The sequence below is a fragment of the Oryctolagus cuniculus genome, chromosome X (genome assembly GCF_964237555.1).
Source record: "Oryctolagus cuniculus chromosome X, mOryCun1.1, whole genome shotgun sequence".
NCBI lineage: Eukaryota > Metazoa > Chordata > Mammalia > Lagomorpha > Leporidae > Oryctolagus > Oryctolagus cuniculus.
In genome coordinates, this window is record NC_091453.1 from 53,075,099 (window position 1) to 53,096,923 (window position 21,825).

General features: G+C 45.0%; 1 protein-coding gene across 1 annotated transcript in view; it reads right to left on the reverse strand.

Moving 5' to 3' along the window:
* LOC103351879 (doublesex- and mab-3-related transcription factor C1) overlaps positions 1 to 20,452 on the reverse strand; it is a 36,781-nt gene extending 16,329 nt beyond the window's left edge. The window contains exons 1-7 of the mRNA XM_008272811.4: positions 20,315 to 20,452; positions 7,138 to 7,362; positions 6,899 to 7,056; positions 6,528 to 6,586; positions 6,089 to 6,225; positions 5,205 to 5,262; positions 4,860 to 5,004 (exon numbers count right to left, since the gene is read on the reverse strand). Of these exons, the coding sequence (XP_008271033.1) occupies positions 4,860 to 5,004; positions 5,205 to 5,262; positions 6,089 to 6,225; positions 6,528 to 6,586; positions 6,899 to 7,056; positions 7,138 to 7,358 (778 nt within the window). The 5' untranslated portion in view covers positions 7,359 to 7,362; positions 20,315 to 20,452. The remainder of the gene's footprint in view (positions 1 to 4,859; positions 5,005 to 5,204; positions 5,263 to 6,088; positions 6,226 to 6,527; positions 6,587 to 6,898; positions 7,057 to 7,137; positions 7,363 to 20,314) is intronic.
* Between the last annotated feature and the right edge of the window lie 1,373 nt (positions 20,453 to 21,825).

Consider the following 21,825-nt stretch of genomic DNA (forward strand, 5'->3'; position numbering starts at 1 on the left):
CTTAAAACTGTATATATGAGGTACATGGAATCTGTTTCCTTTATATAATGAATAAAAAAGAAACAAAAGTGCAATAAAGCTGATTCTTGTGAAAAGAAACAAAGCTTTTAGTTTCCTGATTCCCACCATTGTGTATGTGTGTGTCTGTGTTGAGAGTGTGGCTGTGTACCATCTTTGTGGTAAAGTGGGCAAATCTGCTGCCTGTGTCGCTAGCATCCCATATGGCTGGTTCATATCTCACGTGCTCCAATTTTGATCTAGCTCCCTGCTGAAAAGCAGCAGAAGATGGTCCAAGTGTTTGGGACCCTCAACCCAAGTGGGAAACCTGAAGGAAGCTCCTGTCCCCTGGATTCAGCCTCACTCAGCTCTGACCATTACAGCCAGTCCATTTTACTAATGTTTGTGTTCCTGAAGTTTATGTTTATCATAGCTGAATGTTAGGAATAGACCACTTCCCAATTTCTGCATTTATTTTGTTTTAATGATTTACTTTTATCTATTTGTTTGAAAGGCGCAGTGACAAAGAGAATAAGAGGTAGAGACAAAGAGAAAGATGGAGACAGGTAGAGACAGAGAGATCTTCTATTCTCTGCTTCACTCCCAGATTACCACAATGGCCAGGACTGCACCAGGCCAAATCAATGATCCCAGAGCACTTGGGTTTCCTATGTATATAGCAGGGGCACAATGACCCAAGCCATCTGTCACTGCATTCTCAGGAGCAAAATCTGGGAGCTACACCACAATGCGGCCTCCTCATCTCTGCATTCATTGGCATTGCTTTTGTGTCTTATAAGTGCAAATATGGCAACTTAGGCATTTCCCACTACCCCTCCATACTCACAGCCTGTTAAAACCTTTTCCTTCTAGTTGTGGGTTGCAATTGATTCACTTCTCCTATGGGCTTATTGGATATGCTCAGATTGAACTGATGCCATTCCATAGCATAAGAGAGTTAAGACATGCCTCATAGTGCTCTGCAAAGTGAGGTCTTAAATAAGTGAAATAGAGTAAGCAGTACACCCCAAAAGAAATAAGCAAAAGAATAAGATTTACAAAGATGTCCTCAGATCTCCAAAACATGCCATTAAGGGACTATATAAAAAGTGACATCTGTGTGTGTGTGTGTGTGTGTGCGTGTTTGTGTGTGTGGTGTGCCAGTAGCAGGTTTGAAAAGCTCTGCAGGGAAATGGTGTTGGACCTCAGATAAATGAAAAGAAAGAGAGAAAAAGGCCTCACTCCTTCCCCCAACCTGCATTAATTTGTTTCTGCTGTGTTCCCTCTTCTCATGCCAAGTCCTTCCACCAAAATACACTTCCTCTTTCACCCAGTGAGTTGTGGGACAATGGTGCCCTAGGGCACAATTGAATATTAGGGCATCAGTCCTTTTCCAGATTCCCTTGTTTCCTTCCCCTTAGATCATGTGTACTTGTTCATGTGTCAACGGAAGAGGGGCGGTTGTGGGATCCTGTATTCAGGTAAATAATCGGGGAAGGAAGAGAGGTGTGAGATGGACTTAAGCCTATTCCACATCCTGAGTGATTTGTGTGTTTAAATCTCTGCCATCAGATAGAGGATATAAACCTCTGACTGCTCACTGCCTCAGAAAAGAAAGGACAAGTTGCAACTGCAAGTCAACACTATCAATTATCTTGGAAAAAAAGGGATAGAGGAGAGAGAGGAAGTAACAAGTGGGGTTAAATAGCGGAAATGAGTGGATGTCCAGGCATGTCCAGTTGTGATTTCTGGCTGTTGTGATTTGGTGGGCATCTCTGATGCTTAGCATGTTTAGGACTCCTGCAGAGGATTGAGAAGCAAGGACTTGTCTGGAAATTCTTATTGATTACTATAGGTCAATATGCTGAAGAGGAAATAAAGTATCTACATACCTTGTAATAAATCTCCTAACTTCTCTAGGCTCCTTTGATTTTTGAATCTTTTGTTCAATGATTTATTTTGCAAAAATAATTAATAACTCATCAGTGACTGGTAAAGACAAGGGAGTTTTTCCAGATCTTTCACCAAAATTTTTTCCTGAAACCCTAGGTGAAAGTGACTTCCATCTTTTGAGTGTGCTTCCCTATAGGTAAAATGGCAGAATTAGATGTGGCTTGTAGAGGTGCTATGAGGCTGTATATACTTCATATGCAGTGGGCACAGACTACATCAAAGACAGCAACAGTTCCACATACTGCATGAGTGACTCAAAGTAGGAGCTGGTTGGAACTCAATTCCCCTCTTTGGTTCTTGTGGTCATGACTGGCCCCAGTTCCCCTACTGTGCAATTCACTTTGGACCCAAAGTAAACTGGCATGCCATTGGCTGGAGATGTCTTATACTGACATATGGTTTCATTCACATAACAGTGCTAAATGATGAAATCTCAGCCAATGATTAAAAACTGAGTATCTTAACAAAGAACTCTAGACTTACATCTTCTCTTGTAAAATCTGTGAGTTGCTAACAATGTGCCCACATTTCCTCATGACAGCTTGAACAAAGCAGCAATTGCCCTTTTAGGTATAGCATGCACTGTCAGTTGTCCATAGCATATAGAGCCTACTTTAACATGTTTTGCTTGATCCTGTGATAATTGCAATTCCTAGCAAGTGGACAACTGGAAACAGGCAATGCTAGCAGAGGACAGGTGCTCCATTGTAAAGTGAATCAATGCCCCAACTTTTTCCTCTATCCTCGTCTTATCTAGCCTTGATAAGAGATCTCACTTATTGGGAAAGATGATGCTCATTTTGAATTATGGATTGAACAAGTGTGTTATAGTCAGGATCATCTCAGTTCTGGTATGGTTCACAAATATCCATATATCTCTGTAACTTAAAATAAGAGTTTACTATCTGTTCACATGCACAAACCTAGATAAAAAGTGAAGCTAACATCATGTTTATGCATGCATGAATACAGATATGAGTGTACAGTGTATTTTCCCCATCTAAGAAAAATAAACAGGCTGTCATATGAACTAATTGGGAACCCCAGCGAAAGATTCATCTGGTTAGGGTATATAACTATGTTTCAATAAGACAAACAAAAAGATCCAAGTATCCAAAGGAGTAAGGAATGGAGGCACAACAAATTGCCCCACATATTAATAAGGGTCTTCAAGTTAGTAAAATACATGTAAAATCTAACAAATGATGTTCTGCACTTAAATCAGGCAGTGTTCTAGGCATGCCTTATCCTCTGGGGTCCTAGCTCATAGAGAGATGTCTCTAAGATATCCAATAGGCAATGAGTTGGAGGTGGATACCCTGGGACACAGTGTGGGAACAAAAGGCTAGAGTGTTCTTTCTCCAGCAGGAGCTGCTGACAGAAAGGACAGATTCAGAGTCAGGTCACACCCATATCCCCTTCTGGGTCTCCTCTCTTTGTCTTCCAGCTCCATCATAGATTTGTCATCATGAGGACTACACAGGCTCTGGAACTCCTCTGTTTTTCACATTTCAGTCTTTCCTGCCTCACCCCATCCAGGACAGCTACTACTTCTCTTTCAAACCCAGGGTTTAGGAATATGTTCTTCACTAGCTCAGAAACAATCCCTGGCTCCACACCTCCTGCAGTTACTGCTTAAGGATCTCATTCTGTGACTGGTAACCTGTTCAGCTTGCACCCTTACTTTACAGCAGTTCCTTCAGAACTCTTGCTTCATTCACACACCAGGATCCACCAAACATGCTTGTCAAGGGGTACTCAGCCTTGTTCCTCAGCCTCCCCAGATGTTTCTCATCCTCATGGCTCCTGAAGCCCATCTTATCTGGACCCAGCATTGACATTAGTTTGCACAACACAATGTAGGAAGGCACCCAAGCGTCACATGGAGACTGGACAGAAAGACCCTAAAGGTTGGGATCATAATCCTGTGCAGACCAAGCCCTTTGGACCTCCCCATGTCCTGCCCAGGCCACAGCAGATTACGGTGGTCTGGGGAGAGATCCCAGACCATGCTGAGATCAAGAGCCTGGTTATCCCATTTTCTAGGATGCATGGCATAGATCTTGTGGGGACCCATGAGCTGGCCATGGGCCCACATGTTAAGGCTTAGCTTGCTGACCACTGGCATTAGTTACTGCTGTGTGGATGTTTATGGTTTCTGTTGAGCTGTGATATCGGGACCGTTTCATAACCCCAGGCTAGAGTCAAAACAACTATGGCCTTGGGGCTTCCCGTACTTCTTTTCCCACTGACCAAGGCTGAGAAAACACCAGGTGGAAGCTTGTTGTTAGCACCCGAGTTGCTTGCTACGTGACCAGGAGCTTGATTGGATGAAGGCGCGTGATCACCTTTATGGTTGGACAAGGAACGCATGGACTGTGCGTGATCAGGCACCCGATTGGAGCGTCGCTGCATGGACTGTAGCATGGACTAAGCTTGCATTACATGCTTCTGCAATGATATACTATATAAGCTGTTTGTGATATGGTACGGGAGCTTCCCCTTTCTTTCGGAGCTCCCCTTGCTCAAGGGTTTCTTTTTCTATCCTGTTTAAAATAAAAGTCTACTGAAGACCGATCAGCTGGGAGCAGTGTCGTTCCTTTGCGGGCAAGGGAGCGACAGATCTAGTCCCTGCCACTCTCAAAGGCTCAGTATCCTTGTTTCTTGATATGAGGACATGGAACCCTTGTCATTGAACACAAAGCCTCAGAGTCTCAAATTCACTGGCCAACCCTAATGTTCCTTGTCTGGAGTCACACTGAGGAGCTGTAGTGCCCAGTAATGAGGAAGGTCAACCAATGATCCTGATTTCTCCTTCAGAACATGCTGGCTGCTGACGACTCCATCCCACCTTCAGCCCTCTCACAATTATCCCCATCTCAGAGTTCCCCTTTCAATGAGCCGACTACCTGGTAGGCCACAGGGCTGTGCCAAAGGCCTAGGGTCAGGTGGTGTTGGGATAGAGTCTCTCAGAGCCAGCAGTGCTTCAGCAGCCTCCAGCCTTCGCTCCCACTCAGAGGCAACAACCAATGCCTGCTCAGAGGCTTTGGGGACCTGCAAAAAAAAAGTTATCAAAGAACAGTGCTAGAAAATCACACCTTCTTCCAATGGGACAAGCATCCCCTCATCCTTCTATTCCCTCCAGTGACCTCCAACTATGCCTCCCCCCACCCCCAAGGCTGTCTTCTCTTCCCATACATTAAGATCAGCCTTTGCCAGGTTTCTGGACCCCAATCCTCTCCCCCCAAAAAAACCTGTGGTTGCAGAAGAGGGTCAAGAGTGGCACAGGACTGAACGATAAAACTTGAGGACCTGGAATCAAGGAGAGGAGAGGCCAGGGGATTAAACCCTCTGGCAGACAAATAGCAGCAGTAGACAGATGGTGGGGCAGAGTTTCTTGTCTGCATGTAGCAATCCAAAGGTGCATGGGACAATATTGTAGTGGCTTGGACAAGTCTCTCCTCCTGTTCCATCTGCTTTTCATTCCAAAACTATTTTGCATATATATCTTGAGACACTAATTCCTACCGGTGTTTCTACCACTAGACCACACAAAAGATAATGGGAAAGCACAGGTGGCCATATTTTAATTTGCAAAGTACATAGAGAGACATAATTACTGTCCCTGTTCATGGACTGCTTTGCACCTCCATGTTGCCTGATCCCCATGGGTCTTGAAGGAGGAGCTTGGTTCACCCACAGGAATCTGACTCTAATGAATCCATGGGCATTCCCAAGGGCCTAATGGCCCTCCCCATCGCGGCCTTGCTTTGCAGCATGGGCCCTCTAGCCTGTCATCTGGTTCATATGGAACGACGTCCCCCATTTGCTGAAGGATGACAATGTGGTCCCCTTTACAATGCTATGAGTGTACAATATTGTCCCCAGATCACAGATAGGCAAACAGGGTGGGACACACAAAGTTTCTGTCCCAAGGTCTCACAAATAGGTATCAGCAAATCTGCGAGAACCCTGTCCTTGCATATTAGTCTAAGATACCACCATTTTCATGGCCTTTACCTTTTCCTCCTCCTTCTGAGCCTCCTCCCCTGCTTTTTCTTAACTTGTGGAATCAAGCACAAGGTTGGGCTAATGATAGCACAAGACACAACCAGTTCATGGCTGGTACTCTACTCACGTGGCAGGCAGGATAGGGGGCCCTTGGGGCTGTCCGGAAATAGTAAATACCAGTTGTGGTTCCGTGGTCACTGGAGTGCAGGGAAGAAATGTAGGTTCTGAAGACTGGCTGAAGAGCAGCACCCCTGAGAGTGCTCCCTGTAGGTCAAGAGAATACATGCTGCAGTCATGTGTGAGGTTGTCCAGGACAGGAGGTATGTACATGTTTGGGGATAAATACAGGAGCCCATGACTTCAGATCTCTGAAGACTTTCAAAACCAGCCAGTTGACCTTGTCTTTTGCAACAGAGGAAATCAAGCCTTGGGTAAAAAAAAGTGTTGTTGCCCAAAGTCACATGGCAGGTGGGTGGAGGGGGAACCCATGTCTTTGGGATACAGAGGAAAGGGTGTGGGCAGTGGATGGATGGGAGCCTCCCCAACTGGCAACAGACTCTCCTTACCTGATTGGAGATGTAGCAAGGGTAGGCCTGTGGCTGGGGTATGATGTTCACCTTTCCAGCTGTGTAAGACCAGGAATCACTTTGGTGAGCCTCCACATGCCACCTCTTATCCCATCAACCTCATGCCTCTCTACCACAGCCCAAAAATTGAGATCTAACTCACCATGGGTCTTCTGTCTCCACCACCCATTTCTCATATCTTTCCTTTCTATGCTTGGCTGACTACATTCATGACTTTTTATACTTGGGAAAGCTAAAACCAACCAGTAAATTGCCCAGGGACACACCATAATTTAGTGACTGGAATTATGACCAAACTACTTCTGTTTCCTGCACCCTAACTCAGGCCGCCTCCCTTGCCAGACACTCACTGTGGATTCCTGCTCCCATGGCCATATTATTGATGTAGACGGGCACCCCAGGAGCAATAGTCATGCTTTTGTTCAGTCCAAGAGCAGGATGCTTCTTTTGCTGTGCCCCCTGCTCCCTAGTCGAGGTAGTCACTGCAGGAAAGGCCTTCTGGTGCTCCCTATGGTAAAAGATTACAGGTCAAAGTTTAGTCACATTTAGAGGAGACCTGACCCTTCCCCTTGTCAGATACCATACTCACGAGAAGAAGACACAATTGTGACACTGGCAGGTTTGGAAGGGGCAGATATGCTCCTGGCCCATGATTTGGGAAATGACGCCATGGTTGTGACAGCGGTTACAGAGAACTACAGCTCTTCTGGGGACAAGTTCAAGCCCCCATGAAGCTCCAGTCTCATGCACTGTTGTGTATTTGAGGTTGGAGAGGCCACTGGGCACAGCAAATATTTCTTTGGGTTCCATGGTTCTAGGGTCAGGAGCAGAGGTTAGAATGGCCACATGATCTATTCCCCATCATCTTCCACTGCCCATAGAAAACCCAATGTGAGGTGGCTGGATTCTTCTCCATCTTGCTCATCACTCCTACCAAACTGCCCCCTCCCTTCTTTTCCCATGGCTTTGTCCAACCTTCCTTCTAACTTCCTTGCTTCTATAATCTCCTTCCCAGGGAACTCCACTCATGAATACCCTCCTTTCCTGAACTTCTTGGTATGGGTCCCCTATACACATGCAATCTGATTGTTGTCTTCCTTGCTCTCATAAACTCTACATTAGATGAATCCCTTTTCAGGAATACACATGTGCTCCTGGATCCCTTCAAAAATAGCTATCCTACCTTCTAATGATTTTCCCTGTGATCTTCCAAACCCAATTACCCTTCCTGGCATCTGTGTCAGCAACTCTCTTCTTAAGCTCCTTCATTCATGCACTCCATACATATTGATTTATGCCCCTTGTGCTAGATTCTATTATCACCCACAAGTATGCCTTATATTCAGTTTTCCCCTCACACACTATCCTGATTTTTTTCTTGCACTCCACCTTAATCTTGATTTCTCCCTTGGCCCCCACCGTTAAACTCCTTATTTTCTCACATGCCACAATGTTCTACTGTACTCCAGGATTCCTGGCCTTTTATCCATTATTATTTTCTTTTATCCTTTTAGTCACTCCATGGATTCCTTACTCAGCAGGTATTACATGCACTGACTGAGGTGTCAGGCCCTGCCCTGGCCACTAGACATCTATTTTCTCACTGCACAGATTTTCCTCTTGGGCCCATACATCTGCGATCGCACAAGTCCATGTACTGACTCCATAGCCTTCCTGTTCTCTTCTGTTCTACTTTCTACACATAAACAATGGAGCTTGTACAGCCTGGATCCTGCTGCATGCCCCGTCTCATCGCCTCAGGGAACACAATCTTTCCCTTCTCTCCATATCGGAGGGAATCATGGCCAGGGACACAGGGCTATGGAGAGGAGATCGGTGGGAGAGGGCCTCCCAGAAGGGGTTTCCCATGAAGGCAACAGGTGGGAAGGGATGGCAGGACAGAGAGGGAGATCTCTTGTAGGTGAATACAGATCAAGGGGTTAATGATTCAGAGCAGGGGATGGGGAAGTAAAGGAGGAAGTAGGCATGGAAGATCAGGCATAGGGAAGGAGGGTCAAATTCCAGATGCCAGTCTGTGGTTACCCGGCCTCCAACAGCTCAGAATCAGTCAGCTGGGACAAGGAGCCAGAGTCAAACCTCTGTTCCTGTCTAGCCTTCTCTCTGGCTCCCTCTGGCTCCTTGTTGCTCCCCTTCCAAAACTTCCCACATAAGTCAATTAGCTTTGACCAGTCTCTCACCTCACCCAATGGCTGACGATCAACGAACTTCTAGATCAGCCACTGATCACACACTACTGGAATGTGCCCTTCACCACCATGTGGTTACAGGAGCTCCTTTGGCTCCTTTATTGCCCAAGCTATGCTCCCTTCTTCAGCTTTGAACAAAACGTCCATATTACTGAAAGTAATTTATAGATTCAGTGTGATCCCAATCAAAATACAAATGACATTCTTCTCATACATAGAAAAAAATATGCCAAAATTCATATGGAAGCACAAGAGACCCTATATAGCTAAAGCAATCTTACACAACAAAAACAAAGCTGGAAACATCACAATACCAGATTTCAAGACATACTACAAGACAGTTGTCAGCAAAATATTCTTGTGTTGGCACAAAAACAGATGTGTAGACCAATGTAACAAAATAAAAACTCCCAAAATCAGTCCATGAATCTACAACCAACTTATCTTTGACAAAGTAGCTAAAATCAGTCTTTGGTGCAGGGACAGTCTCTTCAACAAATGGTGCTGGGAAAACTAGATCTCCACATGTAGAAGTATGAAACACGACCCCTACCTTACACTTTACACAAAATCCACTCTAAATGGATCAAAGATCTAAATCTATGACCCGATACCAGCAAATTACTAGAGAACATTAGGGAAATTCTGAAAGACATTGGCATAGGCAAAGAAAAGACCCCAGAAACACAGGCAATCAAAGCCAAAATTAAAAATAGGGTTTGTCAAAGGAAACACTCAGCAAAGTGAGGAGGCAACTGACAGAATGGGAGAAAACATTTGCAAATTATGCAACTGATAAAAGTCATATCCAGAATCTATAAAGAGCTCAAGATATTCAGCAACAACAACAAACAAAAAATCCAGTTAAGAAATTTTAAAAGGACTTGAACAGGCATTTTTCAAGAGATGATATTCAAATGGCCAACAAACACTTGAAAAAATGCTCTGGATCACTAGCCAGCAGGCAAATGCAAATCAAAACCACATTGAGGTTTCACCTCACCCCTGTTAGAGTGGCTGTCATACAGAAATCAACAAACAAAAAATGCTGGTAAAGATGTGGGGGGAAATGTACCCTATTTCACTGTTGGTAAGATTGTAAACTGGTGCAGCCGTTGTGGAAAGCAGTGTGGAGATACCTTAAAAAATCTGAATATGGACCTCCAATATGACTCAGCCTTTCCAATCTTGGGAATTTATACAAACAAAAAGAAATTAGCATATGCACTGTGAAAAATGGTGTAAAAATAAGCATACTGCATATTTACATCCTTATTGACTGTGGGTAAGTGTCTTTCTATGCATCTTTACCATCCTTTGGTACTTTTGTTTTTGTCTTTTTGAAAATAATGATTTTTAACTGGGATGAGAAAACATGCCATTGTGGGCCGGTGCCGCAGCTCAATAGGCTAATACTCCACCTGTGGTGCCAGCACACCAGGTTCTAGTTCCGGTCGGGGCGCAGGATTCTGTCCCAGTTGCCCCTCTTCCAGGCCAGCTCTCTGCTGTGGCCAGGGAGTGCAGTGGAGGATGGCCCAAGTGCTTGGGCCCTGCACCCCATGGGAGACCAGGAGGAGCACCTGGCTTCTGGCTTCGGATCAGCGTGATGCGCTGGCCGCAGCACGCCAGCCATGGCGGCCATTGGAGGGTGAACCAACGGTAAAAGGAAGACCTTTCTCTCTGTCTCTCTCTCTCACTGTCTACTCTGCCTGTCAAAAAATAAAAAAAAGTAAAATAAAAAAATAAAGTAAAAACATGCCATTGTGATTTTGATTCGCATTTCCCTGGAGATGATGCATGTTGAGCATTTTTTTTATCTACTTCTTGACCACGCATAAATCTTGTTTTGGGATATGTCCATTAAGAACATTGAACATTTATTCTTCTAAATATTATTTTACTTTTAAGGCAAAGTCAAAGTGAGATAGTGGGGACACACACACACACAGACACACAAGAATACAAAGAGGGAGCAAAACAGAGAGATCTTATTAGCTGTTTCACTCCTCCAAATGCCTACAGCAGCCACGATTGTGACAGGCTGAAGTCAGGCACCAGGACCTCAATCCAGGTCTACTATGAAGGTGACAGGGGCTCTAGAACTTGAGCCATCATGTGCTGCCTCCTGAGTATATTGGCAGGACGTTGGATTGGAGGCAGAGTAACCAGGACTTGGAAGACAAACTGCCCTATGGGATGTGGGCATCCCAAGTGGTGGCTTAACCCACTGAGTTACAGTTGCCCATGATCATTTCTTAGTCTGATTATTTGCTATTTTCAGTTGTTTGAGTTCCTTATTTATTTATTTCGAATAACAATCCCTTGACAGCTGAACAGTTTGCAACCAATTTCTCCTTCTGTAGATTGTGTCTTTTTTTTTTTTTTTTGACAGGCAGAGTGGACAGTGAGAGAGAGAGAGAGAAAGGTCTTCCTTTGCTGCTGGTTCACCCTCCAATGGCCGTCATGGCTGGTGCGCTGCGGCCAGTGCACCACGCTGATCCGAAAGCAGGAGCCAGGTGCTTCTCCTGGTCTCCCATGGGGTGCAGGGCCCAAGCACTGGGGCCATCCTCCACTGCACTCCCGGGCCACAGCAGAGAGTTGGCCTGGAAGAGGGGCAACCGGGACAGAATCCGGTGCCCCGACCGGGACTAGAACCCGGTGTGCTGGCGCCGCAAGGCAGAGGATTAGCCTAGTGAGCCGTGGCGCCGGCTGTAGATTGTGTCTTGATCGAGTTTTTTCCCCTGGCTGTGCAGAAAGCATCTGACTTTCATGTAATTGCATTTGTCTCATTTCACATTTGTGGTGTGTGCATTTGAGTTTTTTTCTAAAAATAAAAATTGGTAATTGGCATGTATTGCAGTATGTCCACAGGTATTCTTCAAGGAGTTTAATAGTTGCAGGCCTTAAATTTAGCTCCTTGATTCATTTTCTTTATTTAATGAATTTTTGTTTATTTTATGCCTTGCATCTCCCTGCCAGGATGTCTAATCATCTTTCCCTCCACTGAATTCCAGAGTAACCTGATTCTGTGTTGTGCTATGGGAGAAGGGATCATCTCAGAATGCTGGCCCCCAGGAAGACAGAGACATTGTGCCCCTAGCATTAACCCTGCACTAGGACTAAGTTTATTATCTCACCCCACCAGATGGGTCTACCCAGGAAACAGGGCTCTGAGCAGCCCCTAACACTACTCCTGAGTACAGGAGCTGTGCTCCACACTAGTCAGAATGAAGAATGTACCAATACTGCAGATCCAGACGAGAGAGACAGAGAAACATAAAGAGGGAGGAAGAGAGAGAGAGAGAGAGAGAGAGAGTGAGAGAGAGAGAGGCTTGCCAGGGAAAGGGGGAAGAAGTAGGAGAAACTCCCTGTTTAGGTTACCCTGAATCTTCAAGCTGTGCTTCTCTAGCCAAATTTTCCCTTCTTCTTGGGGCAGTTCTACCCATCCCCACAACCAAGCCCACAGCTTCAGCATTCTTCCTTTCTCTTTTTATTATGAATTCAATCATATCTCATTATTGCTCTGTTTAGGTTTTCTTTGTTGTGGCTTTATTTTGGTAGGTTTTATATGTCCAAATTTTTTTCTATTTCGTCCGTGATTTCCAATTTGTTGGTGCATTGTTCATAACAGCGTCTAATGATCCTTTTCTTTTCTTTTTTTTTTTTTTTTTTGACAGGCAGAGTGGACAGTGAGAGAGAGAGAGACAGAAAAGTCTTCCTTTTGTCATTGGTTCACCCTCCAATGGCCGCCGTGGCTGGCACGCTGCGACCAGCGCATCGCGCTGATCCGAAGCCAGGAGCCACGTGCTCCTCCTGGTCTCCCATGGGGTGCAGGGCCCAAGCACTTGGGCCATCCTCCACTGCACTCCCGGACCATAGCAGAGAGCTGGCCTGGAAGAGGGGCAGCTGGGACAGAATCCTGTGCCCCGACGGGGACTAGAACCCGGTGTGCCAGCGCCGCAAGGGGGAGGATTAGCCTATTGAGCCACGGCACCGGCCGCATCCTTTGCTTTTCTATGGTATCAGTTAATTTGTCTGTTTATTCACTTCTGATTTTATTTGTTTTGGCCTTTTTCTTGCTTCATCCAGCTAATGGTTTATCGGATTGTTTATATTTTCACAAAACCAACTTTTTATTTCATTGATCTTTTGTATTCTTTTTTTTTTTGGACAGGCAGAGTTAGAGAGAGAGAGAGAGAGAGAGAGAGAGAGAGAAAGGTCTTCCATTTTCCATTGGTTGACCCCCCAAGTGGCCGCTACGGCCGGCATGTTGCTTTCGGCACGCTGCGCCGGTCCAAAGGCAGGAGCCAGGTGCTCCTCCTGGTCTCCCATGCGGGTGCAGGGCCACAGCAGAGAGCTGGCCTGGAAGAGGAGCAACCAGGACAGAATCTGGTGCCCCAACCGGGACTAGAACCTGGGGTGCCGGCGCCGCAGGCAGAGAATTAGCCTAGTGAGCCTTAGCGCCGGCCTTTTCTATTATTTTCTAATCTCTGTTTTGTTTGTTTCTGTTCTGATCGTCACATTTCTTTCCCTCTGCTAATTTTTAGTTTGATCTGTTACTTTCCTGGTTGTATGGGATATGCTGAGGTTTATTTAAAATCATTATTATATATATTTTTCTTTTTTGATGTAGCTACTTATTACTTTAATCCTCTTAGTACTGCTTTTCCTGTACCCTGTAGGTGTGTGATGCTTTTTTCATTTTGAGTTGTCTCAAGACATTTTAAATTTTCCCTTTTTATTTCATTGTGCCAATGGTAATTTGAGTACATGTAGTTTAATTTCTTTGGATTTTTACAGTTTCTAAAATTCATCTTGTTGAATTCTTGTTTTCTTCTAGCGGGATCAGAGAAGATTAATACTATGAATTGCTTCTTTTTGAGTTTTTGGGGCTTTCCTTTGTGGGGGTAAAAACAAGGGCTGTACTGGGCCGTGTTCCATATGCTGATGAGGAGAGTCTGAATTTTGCATTTTCTAAGTGAAATGTGTTGTCAATATCCATCAGGTCCCTTTGGCCTATAATATATGTCAATTCTGGCTTGTGTGTTGTTTGGCTAATCTTCTCACTTAGGGATGTGCGATATTGAAGACCCAACTGTTACTGTCTCAGTGCCTGTCTCTATCTTTGCATCTTGATGCAATTTAAACTCCAGCATTGGGAATAAATGTATTTGTTGTGCTCCATTCCTCTTGTCGGAATGGCTCCTTTTTCTTAATAGAGGATTCTTCTTTGTGTGTGTGTGGTTTTTTTTTTTTTTTTAACATATTTTCACCTAAAACCCATTTTGCTTGATATCAGTTTAGCTTCTCTTGCTTGATTTTGCTTTGTATTTGTTAGAAATTTTTTTCCCCTTTGTTTTTTTTTTTTTGTTGACAGGCAGAGTGGACAGTGAGAGAGAGAGACAGAGAGAAAGGTCTTCCTTTGCCGTTGGTTCACCCTCCAATGGCCGCTGCGGCTGGCGCGCTGCGGCCGGCGCACCACGCTGATCTGATGGCAGGAGCCAGGAGCCAGGTGCTTTTCCTGGTCTCCCATGGGGTGCAGGGCCCAAGCACTTGGGCCATCCTGCACTGCACTCCCTGGCCACAGCAGAGAGCTGGCCTGGAAGAGGGGCAACCGGGACAGAATCCGGTGCCCCAACCGGGACTAGAACCCGGTGTGCTGGCGCCGCTAGGCGGAGGATTAGCCTAGTGAGCCGCGGGGCCCGCCTCCCCTTTGTTATTGAAGTGTGTGTGTCTTTGCTGGTCAAGGGAGTTTCCTGTAGGCAGCTCAGAAGTGGGCTTGCTTGCACTCTGGCCTCAGAATCAGCCCTTAAGGCATTCAGATCTGACTAAAAAGCCCATGAGAGTATTTCAGGCTTGGAAAGCCAAGACACTCTGGCAAAAAAAAAAAAAAATGACCTAAGTGAAAGATCTCTGTGAGTGAGATCCCAGCAGAAAGAATGGGCCATCAAAGGAGGAGGTACCATTCTCTGAAGGGAGGAGAAAACTTTCACTTTGGCTACGGCCTTGTTTAAATAAGATCGGAGTTAGCGAACTCAACAGGCTTCCATAGCCTTGGCAGCTCATGACAAGAGCTTTGGCCTATAATATATGTCAATTCTGGCTTGTGATTACTGACATCATGAGTAAGAGTGTCAATTGTTAAATCAACAATGGGAGTCACTGTGCACTTACTCCCCATGTAGGATCTCTGTCCTTAATGTGTTGTACTATGTGAATTAATGGTACAACTACTATTCAAATAGTACTTTATACTTTGTGTTTCTGTGTGGGTGCAGTCGGTTGAAATCTTTACTTAGTATATACTAAATTGATCTTCTGTATATAAAGATAATTGAAAATGAATTTGATGTGAATGGAATGGGAGAGGGAACAGGAGATGGGATGGCTGCAGGTGGGAGGGAGGTTATGGGGGGAAAAGCCACTGTAATCCAAAAGCTGTACTATGGAAATTTATATTTTTAAATAAAAGTTAAAAAAAGTAGTGGGTTTGTTTTTTAGTATTTCAATCCAGTCTGTATCTTTTAACTGGGGAAATTAATGTATTTACTTTCAATCTTATTATTTCTTAGAAAGAACTTACCCTTGTTCTTTCTCAGTGCTTTGATTACATTGCATATTCTTTGCTTGCTTCTGCTTCTATTTGTGTTAATTTCTTTGGTTTCTATTTTCTATAGTGCCAAGTGTTGATTCTTTCTTCTTTTGTATTTATATTTCTGCCTACTTGCAAATTTTATTTTCATAGTTGATCATGAATGTAGTTATTTTTCCTTCAATTCCTGTTAGTCTCTGTTCTAGGGACTTCCTGGTGATGATAAAATGTCCAAGTTTTTGCTTGTCTTGGAAAGTCTTCATGTTTCCTTGATTTCTGATGGACAGCATTGTGGGGTACATATATTTGATTGAGAGTTCTTTTATTTCAGCATGAGGAATATGTCACCTCATTTTCTTCTGGCCTGAAATGAATCTCCTTAGAAATATGCTATTATACTAAGGACTTTCCCTTCAATGTGGCTTTGCTATTACTATTTTTGGCTCTTATTTTTTTTTTAACTTTTATTTAATGAATATACGTTTCCAAAGTACGAATAATGGATTACTATGGCTTTCCCCCCATACCGTCCCTCCCACCCACAACCCTCCCCTTTCCCACTCCCTCTCCCCTTCCATTCACATCAAGATTCATTTTCGATTATCTTAATATACAGAAGATCAGCTTAGTATACATTAAGTAAGGATTTCAACAGTTTGCTCCCACACAGAAACATAAAGTGAAAAATAATAGATGATGTTTTTTAATGATGATGAAATCAGATCAGACCTATTGTCATGTTTAATCCCAGTGAGAGTCAAGTTGGGAGTTGATAGTTTCTTTTCTTTTCTTTTCTTTTTTTTTTTTTTTTACAGAGGATCAGTTTAGTATGCATTAAGTAAAGATTTCAACAGTTTGCACCCCCATAGAAACACAAAGTGAAATATATTATTTGAGTACTCGTTATAGCATTAAATCTCAATGCACAGCACATTAAGGACAGAGATCCTACATGAGGAGTAAGTGCACAGTGACTCCTGTTGTTGACTTTACCAATTGACACTCCTGTCTATGGCATCAGTAATCTCCCTATGCTCCAGTCATGAGTTTCCAAGGCTATGGAAGCCCCTTGAGTTCTCCAACTCTTATCTTGTTTAGACAAGGTCATAGTCAAAGTGGAGGTTCTCTCCTCCCTTCAGAGAAAGGTACCTCCTTCTTTGAAGACCTGTTCTTTCCACTGAGATCTCACTCACAGAGATCTTTTGCCAGAGTGTCTTGGCTTTCCATGCCTGAAATACTCTCATGGGCTTTTCAGCCAGATCTGAATGCCTTTAGGGCTGATTCTGAGGCCAGAGTGCTATTTAGGACATCTGCCATTCTATGAGTCTGCTGAGTATCTCACTTCCCATGTTGGATCACTCTCCCCTTTATTTATTCTATCGGTTAGTGTTAGCAGGTACTAGACTTGCTTATGTGCTCCCTTTGACTCTTAGTCCTTTCATTATGATCAATTGCGAACTGAAATTGATCACTTGGACTAGTGAGATGGCATTGGTACATGCCACCTTGATGGGATTAAATTGGAGTCCCCTGGTATGTTTCTAACTCTACCATTTGGGGCATGTCAGCTTGAGCATGTCCCAAATTATATATCTCTTCCCTCTCTTATTCCTACTCTTATGTTTAACAGGGATCACATTTCAGTTAAATTTCAACACTTAAGAATAACTGTGTATTAATTACAGAATTAAATCAGTCATATTAAGTAGAACAGACAAAAAAACTACTAAGAGGGATAATGTATTAAGTTGTTCATTAACAGTCAGGGCTATGCTGATCAAGTCACCGTTTCCCATAGTGTCCCTTTCACTTCAACAAGTTTCCTTTTTGGTGTTCAGTCAGTTGTCACTGATCAGGGAGAACATATGGTATTATTTTTAAAATTCTCTTTACAGTGTGGCTATAAGATCATATAGTAAGGAGCTTTAATGGTGAAATCTATTGGTAGGTCCTTTGGATCTCCTGGACCTGCATGTCCATATTTTTGCCAAAATTAGAGATTTTCCATCTATTATTTTATTGACTAGATTGTCTATATGTCTTCCACTCATTTCTTCACGAATCCCAATAGTTGAAATGTTTCTTACCTTAATAGTGACCTGTAGATGTGGAAACCTTTCTTTAGTTTTGCAAATTAAAGAGAAAAAGTCTTCTCTGATATGGAAATTCCATAGCATTTGCCTTCAAGTTCAAAAATTTTCATTTGCCTGAGTAGTCTGTTGCAAGATTTCTTTTTGGTTCTCATTCATTATCTCTAACTCTGCTGAATTATCCCTTCATTTCATGAAACATTTTCTTAATTTCATTGAGGGAGGGAGGAAGGAGGAAGGGAGGAAGGAAAGAGGGAGGGAGGAAGCAGGAAGGGAGGAAGGAAAGAGGGGAGGAGGAAGGAAAGAAAGAAGGAAGATGGAAAGGAGGGAGGAAGGGAGGAAGTAGGGAAGGAGGAAGGGAGTGAGGGAGGAAGGAAGGAAGGAAAGAGGGAGGGAGTAAGGAAGGAAGGAAGGAAGAAGGAAGGATGGAAGGGAGGGAAGAAGGAGGAATGAAGGAGGGATGGAGGGAGGAAGGAAGGAGGAAGAAAGGAAGGAGGGAAGGAGGAAGGAAGGAGGGCGGAGTGAGGAAGGAAGGATGGAAGGGATGGAGGAAGGTTGGAAAGGAGGGATGAAGGAAGGTTGGAGGTAGGGAGGGAGAAAGGCAGGAAGGGAGGAAGGAGGAAGGGAGGAAGGAAGGAAGGAGGGAGGAAGGAAGAAAAGGAGGGATGAAGGGAGAAAGGGAGGGAGAGAGGAAGGAATGGAGGGAGGAAGGGAGGGAGAGAGGAAGGAATGGAGGGAGGAAGGGAGGAAGGAGGGAGGAAGGAAGGAAGGAGGAAGGAAGGAGGAAGGAAGGAGGAAAGGTTAGAGGAAGGGAGAGGGGGAGGGAGGGAGGAAGGAAGGAAAGGAGGGAGGAATGAAGGAAGGAAGGAAAAAAAGAAAGGAAGAAAGAAAGGAAGGAAGGAAGAAAAGAAAGAAAAACAAAGAAAGGAAGGAAGCAAGAAAATGGATAAAGTGAAAAAGGGGGATGCAAAGACTTGTCTGCATTTGCAAAGTCTTAACAGTTTATATGAAATATACTAAGTGATTTAGGATAGAAAATATTTTTCTTTTGGATTTAGTAAGCATTTTAACAACAGCACAAGATGGTAAGCCAATATTAAAAAAACCCACTATGTATCAATACACTAGGAACAAATAATGTTAAACTGAAAAATTATTCATGTAATTTAACAATGGGGGTAAAATAACTAAACATGGATTGAGAATTTAGATGCAATATTGAATTACATGTGTGCTGACAATCACAAAACTTTGCTGAGGGAATCTAAAGGAGTAAAGAAATGCAGATATACGGTGGAGACTGATGTGTGATGGGCCAAGAAGTCTATTCTCCTATAGACTACAGGAGAATCATAGTCATGATTAAAAGGAAAAGCTTTTATCAAATTTAAGTAGAAATCAAAAGACACAGGACAGCCAAAGCCACTTGGAGAAAAACAAAGATGGAGAATGGACATCACCAAGCCCCTTGACTGGTAACTATGACAGCGTGGTGTGACGATAAGAACAGATATATGAACCAAAGACCAAAACAGAGAGCTCAGGAACATTCCTACACAAATAGCGTAAGCTGGTTTGGGGGGAAAACTCTGAGATCATTTAATTAATGGATAATTAGCTATTGGTGCTGGGAAAAAGAGCTTCTCTATGAGGGAAAGAAAGCCATCAAACCTCAGTATCTCACGTTACATGCCAATGCTCACTCAAAAATAAATAAAAGATCTAAGGATAAACTGCAGAGGTTTAAAGCCTTCAAAACACATAGGAGGAAATATTTTTGTCTTGAGCTTAAGCAAGGCAGGACATAAGAAGCATGAAGCCAACGTAAACATAATCATTGCATTGTCATCAATGTTTTTAAAAGCATACACCTTTCCTTCTCACAAAAGCCGGGATGAGCATCCCTGGGAGGCACTTCCCTTACCCTGTCCCAGGAACTCACGACTGGCCGTCCTGCTCCTAACAGCTAGAACAGAAAACCTGGCCTCCTCACTCTCAGAAGCAGAAACTCAAAGCATCTTCTTGGGCTTTCCGCAGCAATGCTCTCCCTGTTCTCCGTTTCTCGGTGGCTTCTTTCGGCACTCACCTCAGGCCTAACTCCTCTGGCAAGTCTTCACCAGCTCCACTCCCAAGCCTGGGAGGGAGGTGCCCTCAGTCCTCCCGTAGGCCTCTAAGCTTCCTTCTCCACTCTCTGTTGTACTCGTGTTTTCTGCTGCCCTCAAAATGGCTGAAGTAGCGATGGATCCCCATGAGGGCAGAGTGCGGGATGGGCTCACAGAGGAGATGAGCCCTGTGTCCTCAGGATTGTGCAGGCAACGCTTTCCCAACAGTACTCTCAGCTGAAACCCAAAGAAAAGACTCCGAGGCCACCGGCCTCTCTTCCCCTTCAGGGGACTGTGCTGTTTACAGGGAGTTTTCTTGAAGTCAGTGCTGCAGACCCCACAATTGGGTTGGTACACAGGGTCACGTATTGGCAGCATTGCTTGAAACCTGAGCTTCCGAGATGGAATTCGAAAGAGTCTTGCTGGGAAACAAGGACCCTCAACATCTGCTGTTCTGCTCTCAGTTAAACCTAGGCCTGGCCCTTCCCACCCCTGGCCCCGACATTCTGCACACCTCCACATCCCAAGCTTCCAGCCCAGCATCCACCACATGTGGCCCCTCACACAGACCTCACACCACCCTCTGAGATGCAAAGGTGTGCTGTCAGTCTGGGCTCTGGACGCCACCTCCTCGCTCACCCTCCTCACTTTCATGAATCATTAGGACCCCAAGTCCTCCCCACACCTTTGAGGGACATAAACCTGTGACCCAAATTGGGGGAGGTGCCCACACGGACATTCCTGTCTGTGGCATCTCCACCAAATGGCAACTCACCGTCGGTCTGAACACTTCAGCCTTGTCTGTGCAGCAAGAAGCAACCTGGCTGGAGCCTGCTGCAAGGACCAAGAGGGTGAACAGAAAGACGGTTTGGATGATGGGAGTAAGAGACTCAGGAGCAGAGGGGAGGTCACATGCCAGAAAAGTATCCACTGGGTGAGCACAGTGCACTGGGCTGCAGGAGGGAGGAAGACGGGGCGGGGACAGAGAAGAGGGGGGCTGCGGAAGGGGCTGGAACCTGGGGCAGGCATATTTGCACTCAACACAGTGAAGACTTGCTGGTCTCTTGAAGGGGATCCTCATGTTCACTCCTGCCACAGCACACATTCCCAGAAGCATCCGTTCCCCCTGCTGGTGATCTGATTTCCATCACTGTCCCAAAGTGTCTTCTGGGGGCTGAGTTGTGTTCTGCGCTGGTCGCTGGTGTATGTCCCACACATGAGCAGTGCCAAGGATGCACAGAATAGCTGTGGGATGTGGTAGTGGGTGCTGGGGAAAGGCAGGGTCCCTTAGCATGAGGCTGTTGACAATAATTTGCTGAGTGCAAAGGCTCACAAGGGGCCCTGAGAAAGTGCTTGTCTCGTCTGACAGTATGCAGCACCCATCCAGTGGCTCAGGATGGCTCTGGGAGCCTGCTCTCCTTGGAGAGTCTCGGAGGAGTTGGTACCAGAGATCTCTGGCAGATTTTACAGAGTGCTTCAGGTGAGAGCTCACAGCCACCCCTCCCTCTCTCACTGCTCACAGCCAAGTCCACCTGCCTCAATTCCCATCCCACCAAGAGCATGCCACTCCTGCCCTGAATGCCTCAGGGCTGCCAAGGGCCCACCTGTCCCTCAGCTTTCCTTCCTAAGGGAGGACACCAAACTCTCAGACCCTTAGACAAGAGAACTGCAGACTCAGCTGTGAATGGTGAGCACACCCCTCTGCTACCCAAGGCCCCTGAATTGCCCATGGCTCTGTCACTGGGCCTGAAATAAGTGTGGGAACGCTTGGCTGCTTTTGCTTTGTGATACATGAGGTGTCCTTCAACAGTGACCTCAAGTGATCTCAGGTTGTAAGCTTTGTATTTAATGGGCATCAGAGGGAAGGAGCTGGCCTCTGCCTGTGCCGCGTAAATCTGCCCACCCCTTCTTGGGGCAGATCTGCTTGTCCCTGAGCTGAGCTGGCAATGGACTGCAGCCAAGCAACACTGAAGTGTCCACAGCTTACAGCTCTGACCCCTGTGGGCCCCTCATAAGCAGGAACCAGAAAGTAATCTCGATTCCATGCCTTCCTCTAGCAATACAAAATCTACCGATCTAGGAAGCACTAGGCAGTGCTTCTATAGAGGTGGGGAGGTTCTGGTGGACAAAGAACCTGTGGATCCCAAGGTTTTAGACTCTTGCACTCCAGAAGAGCACCCAGGCCTCCCCGTGTCATGACTCAAAAGATCCCCTCTAACCGATTATCTCAGGGCCAACACAGCTCCTGCCTTTTCAGAAGCAGAGGGTCCCTTGCCTTTATAAGGT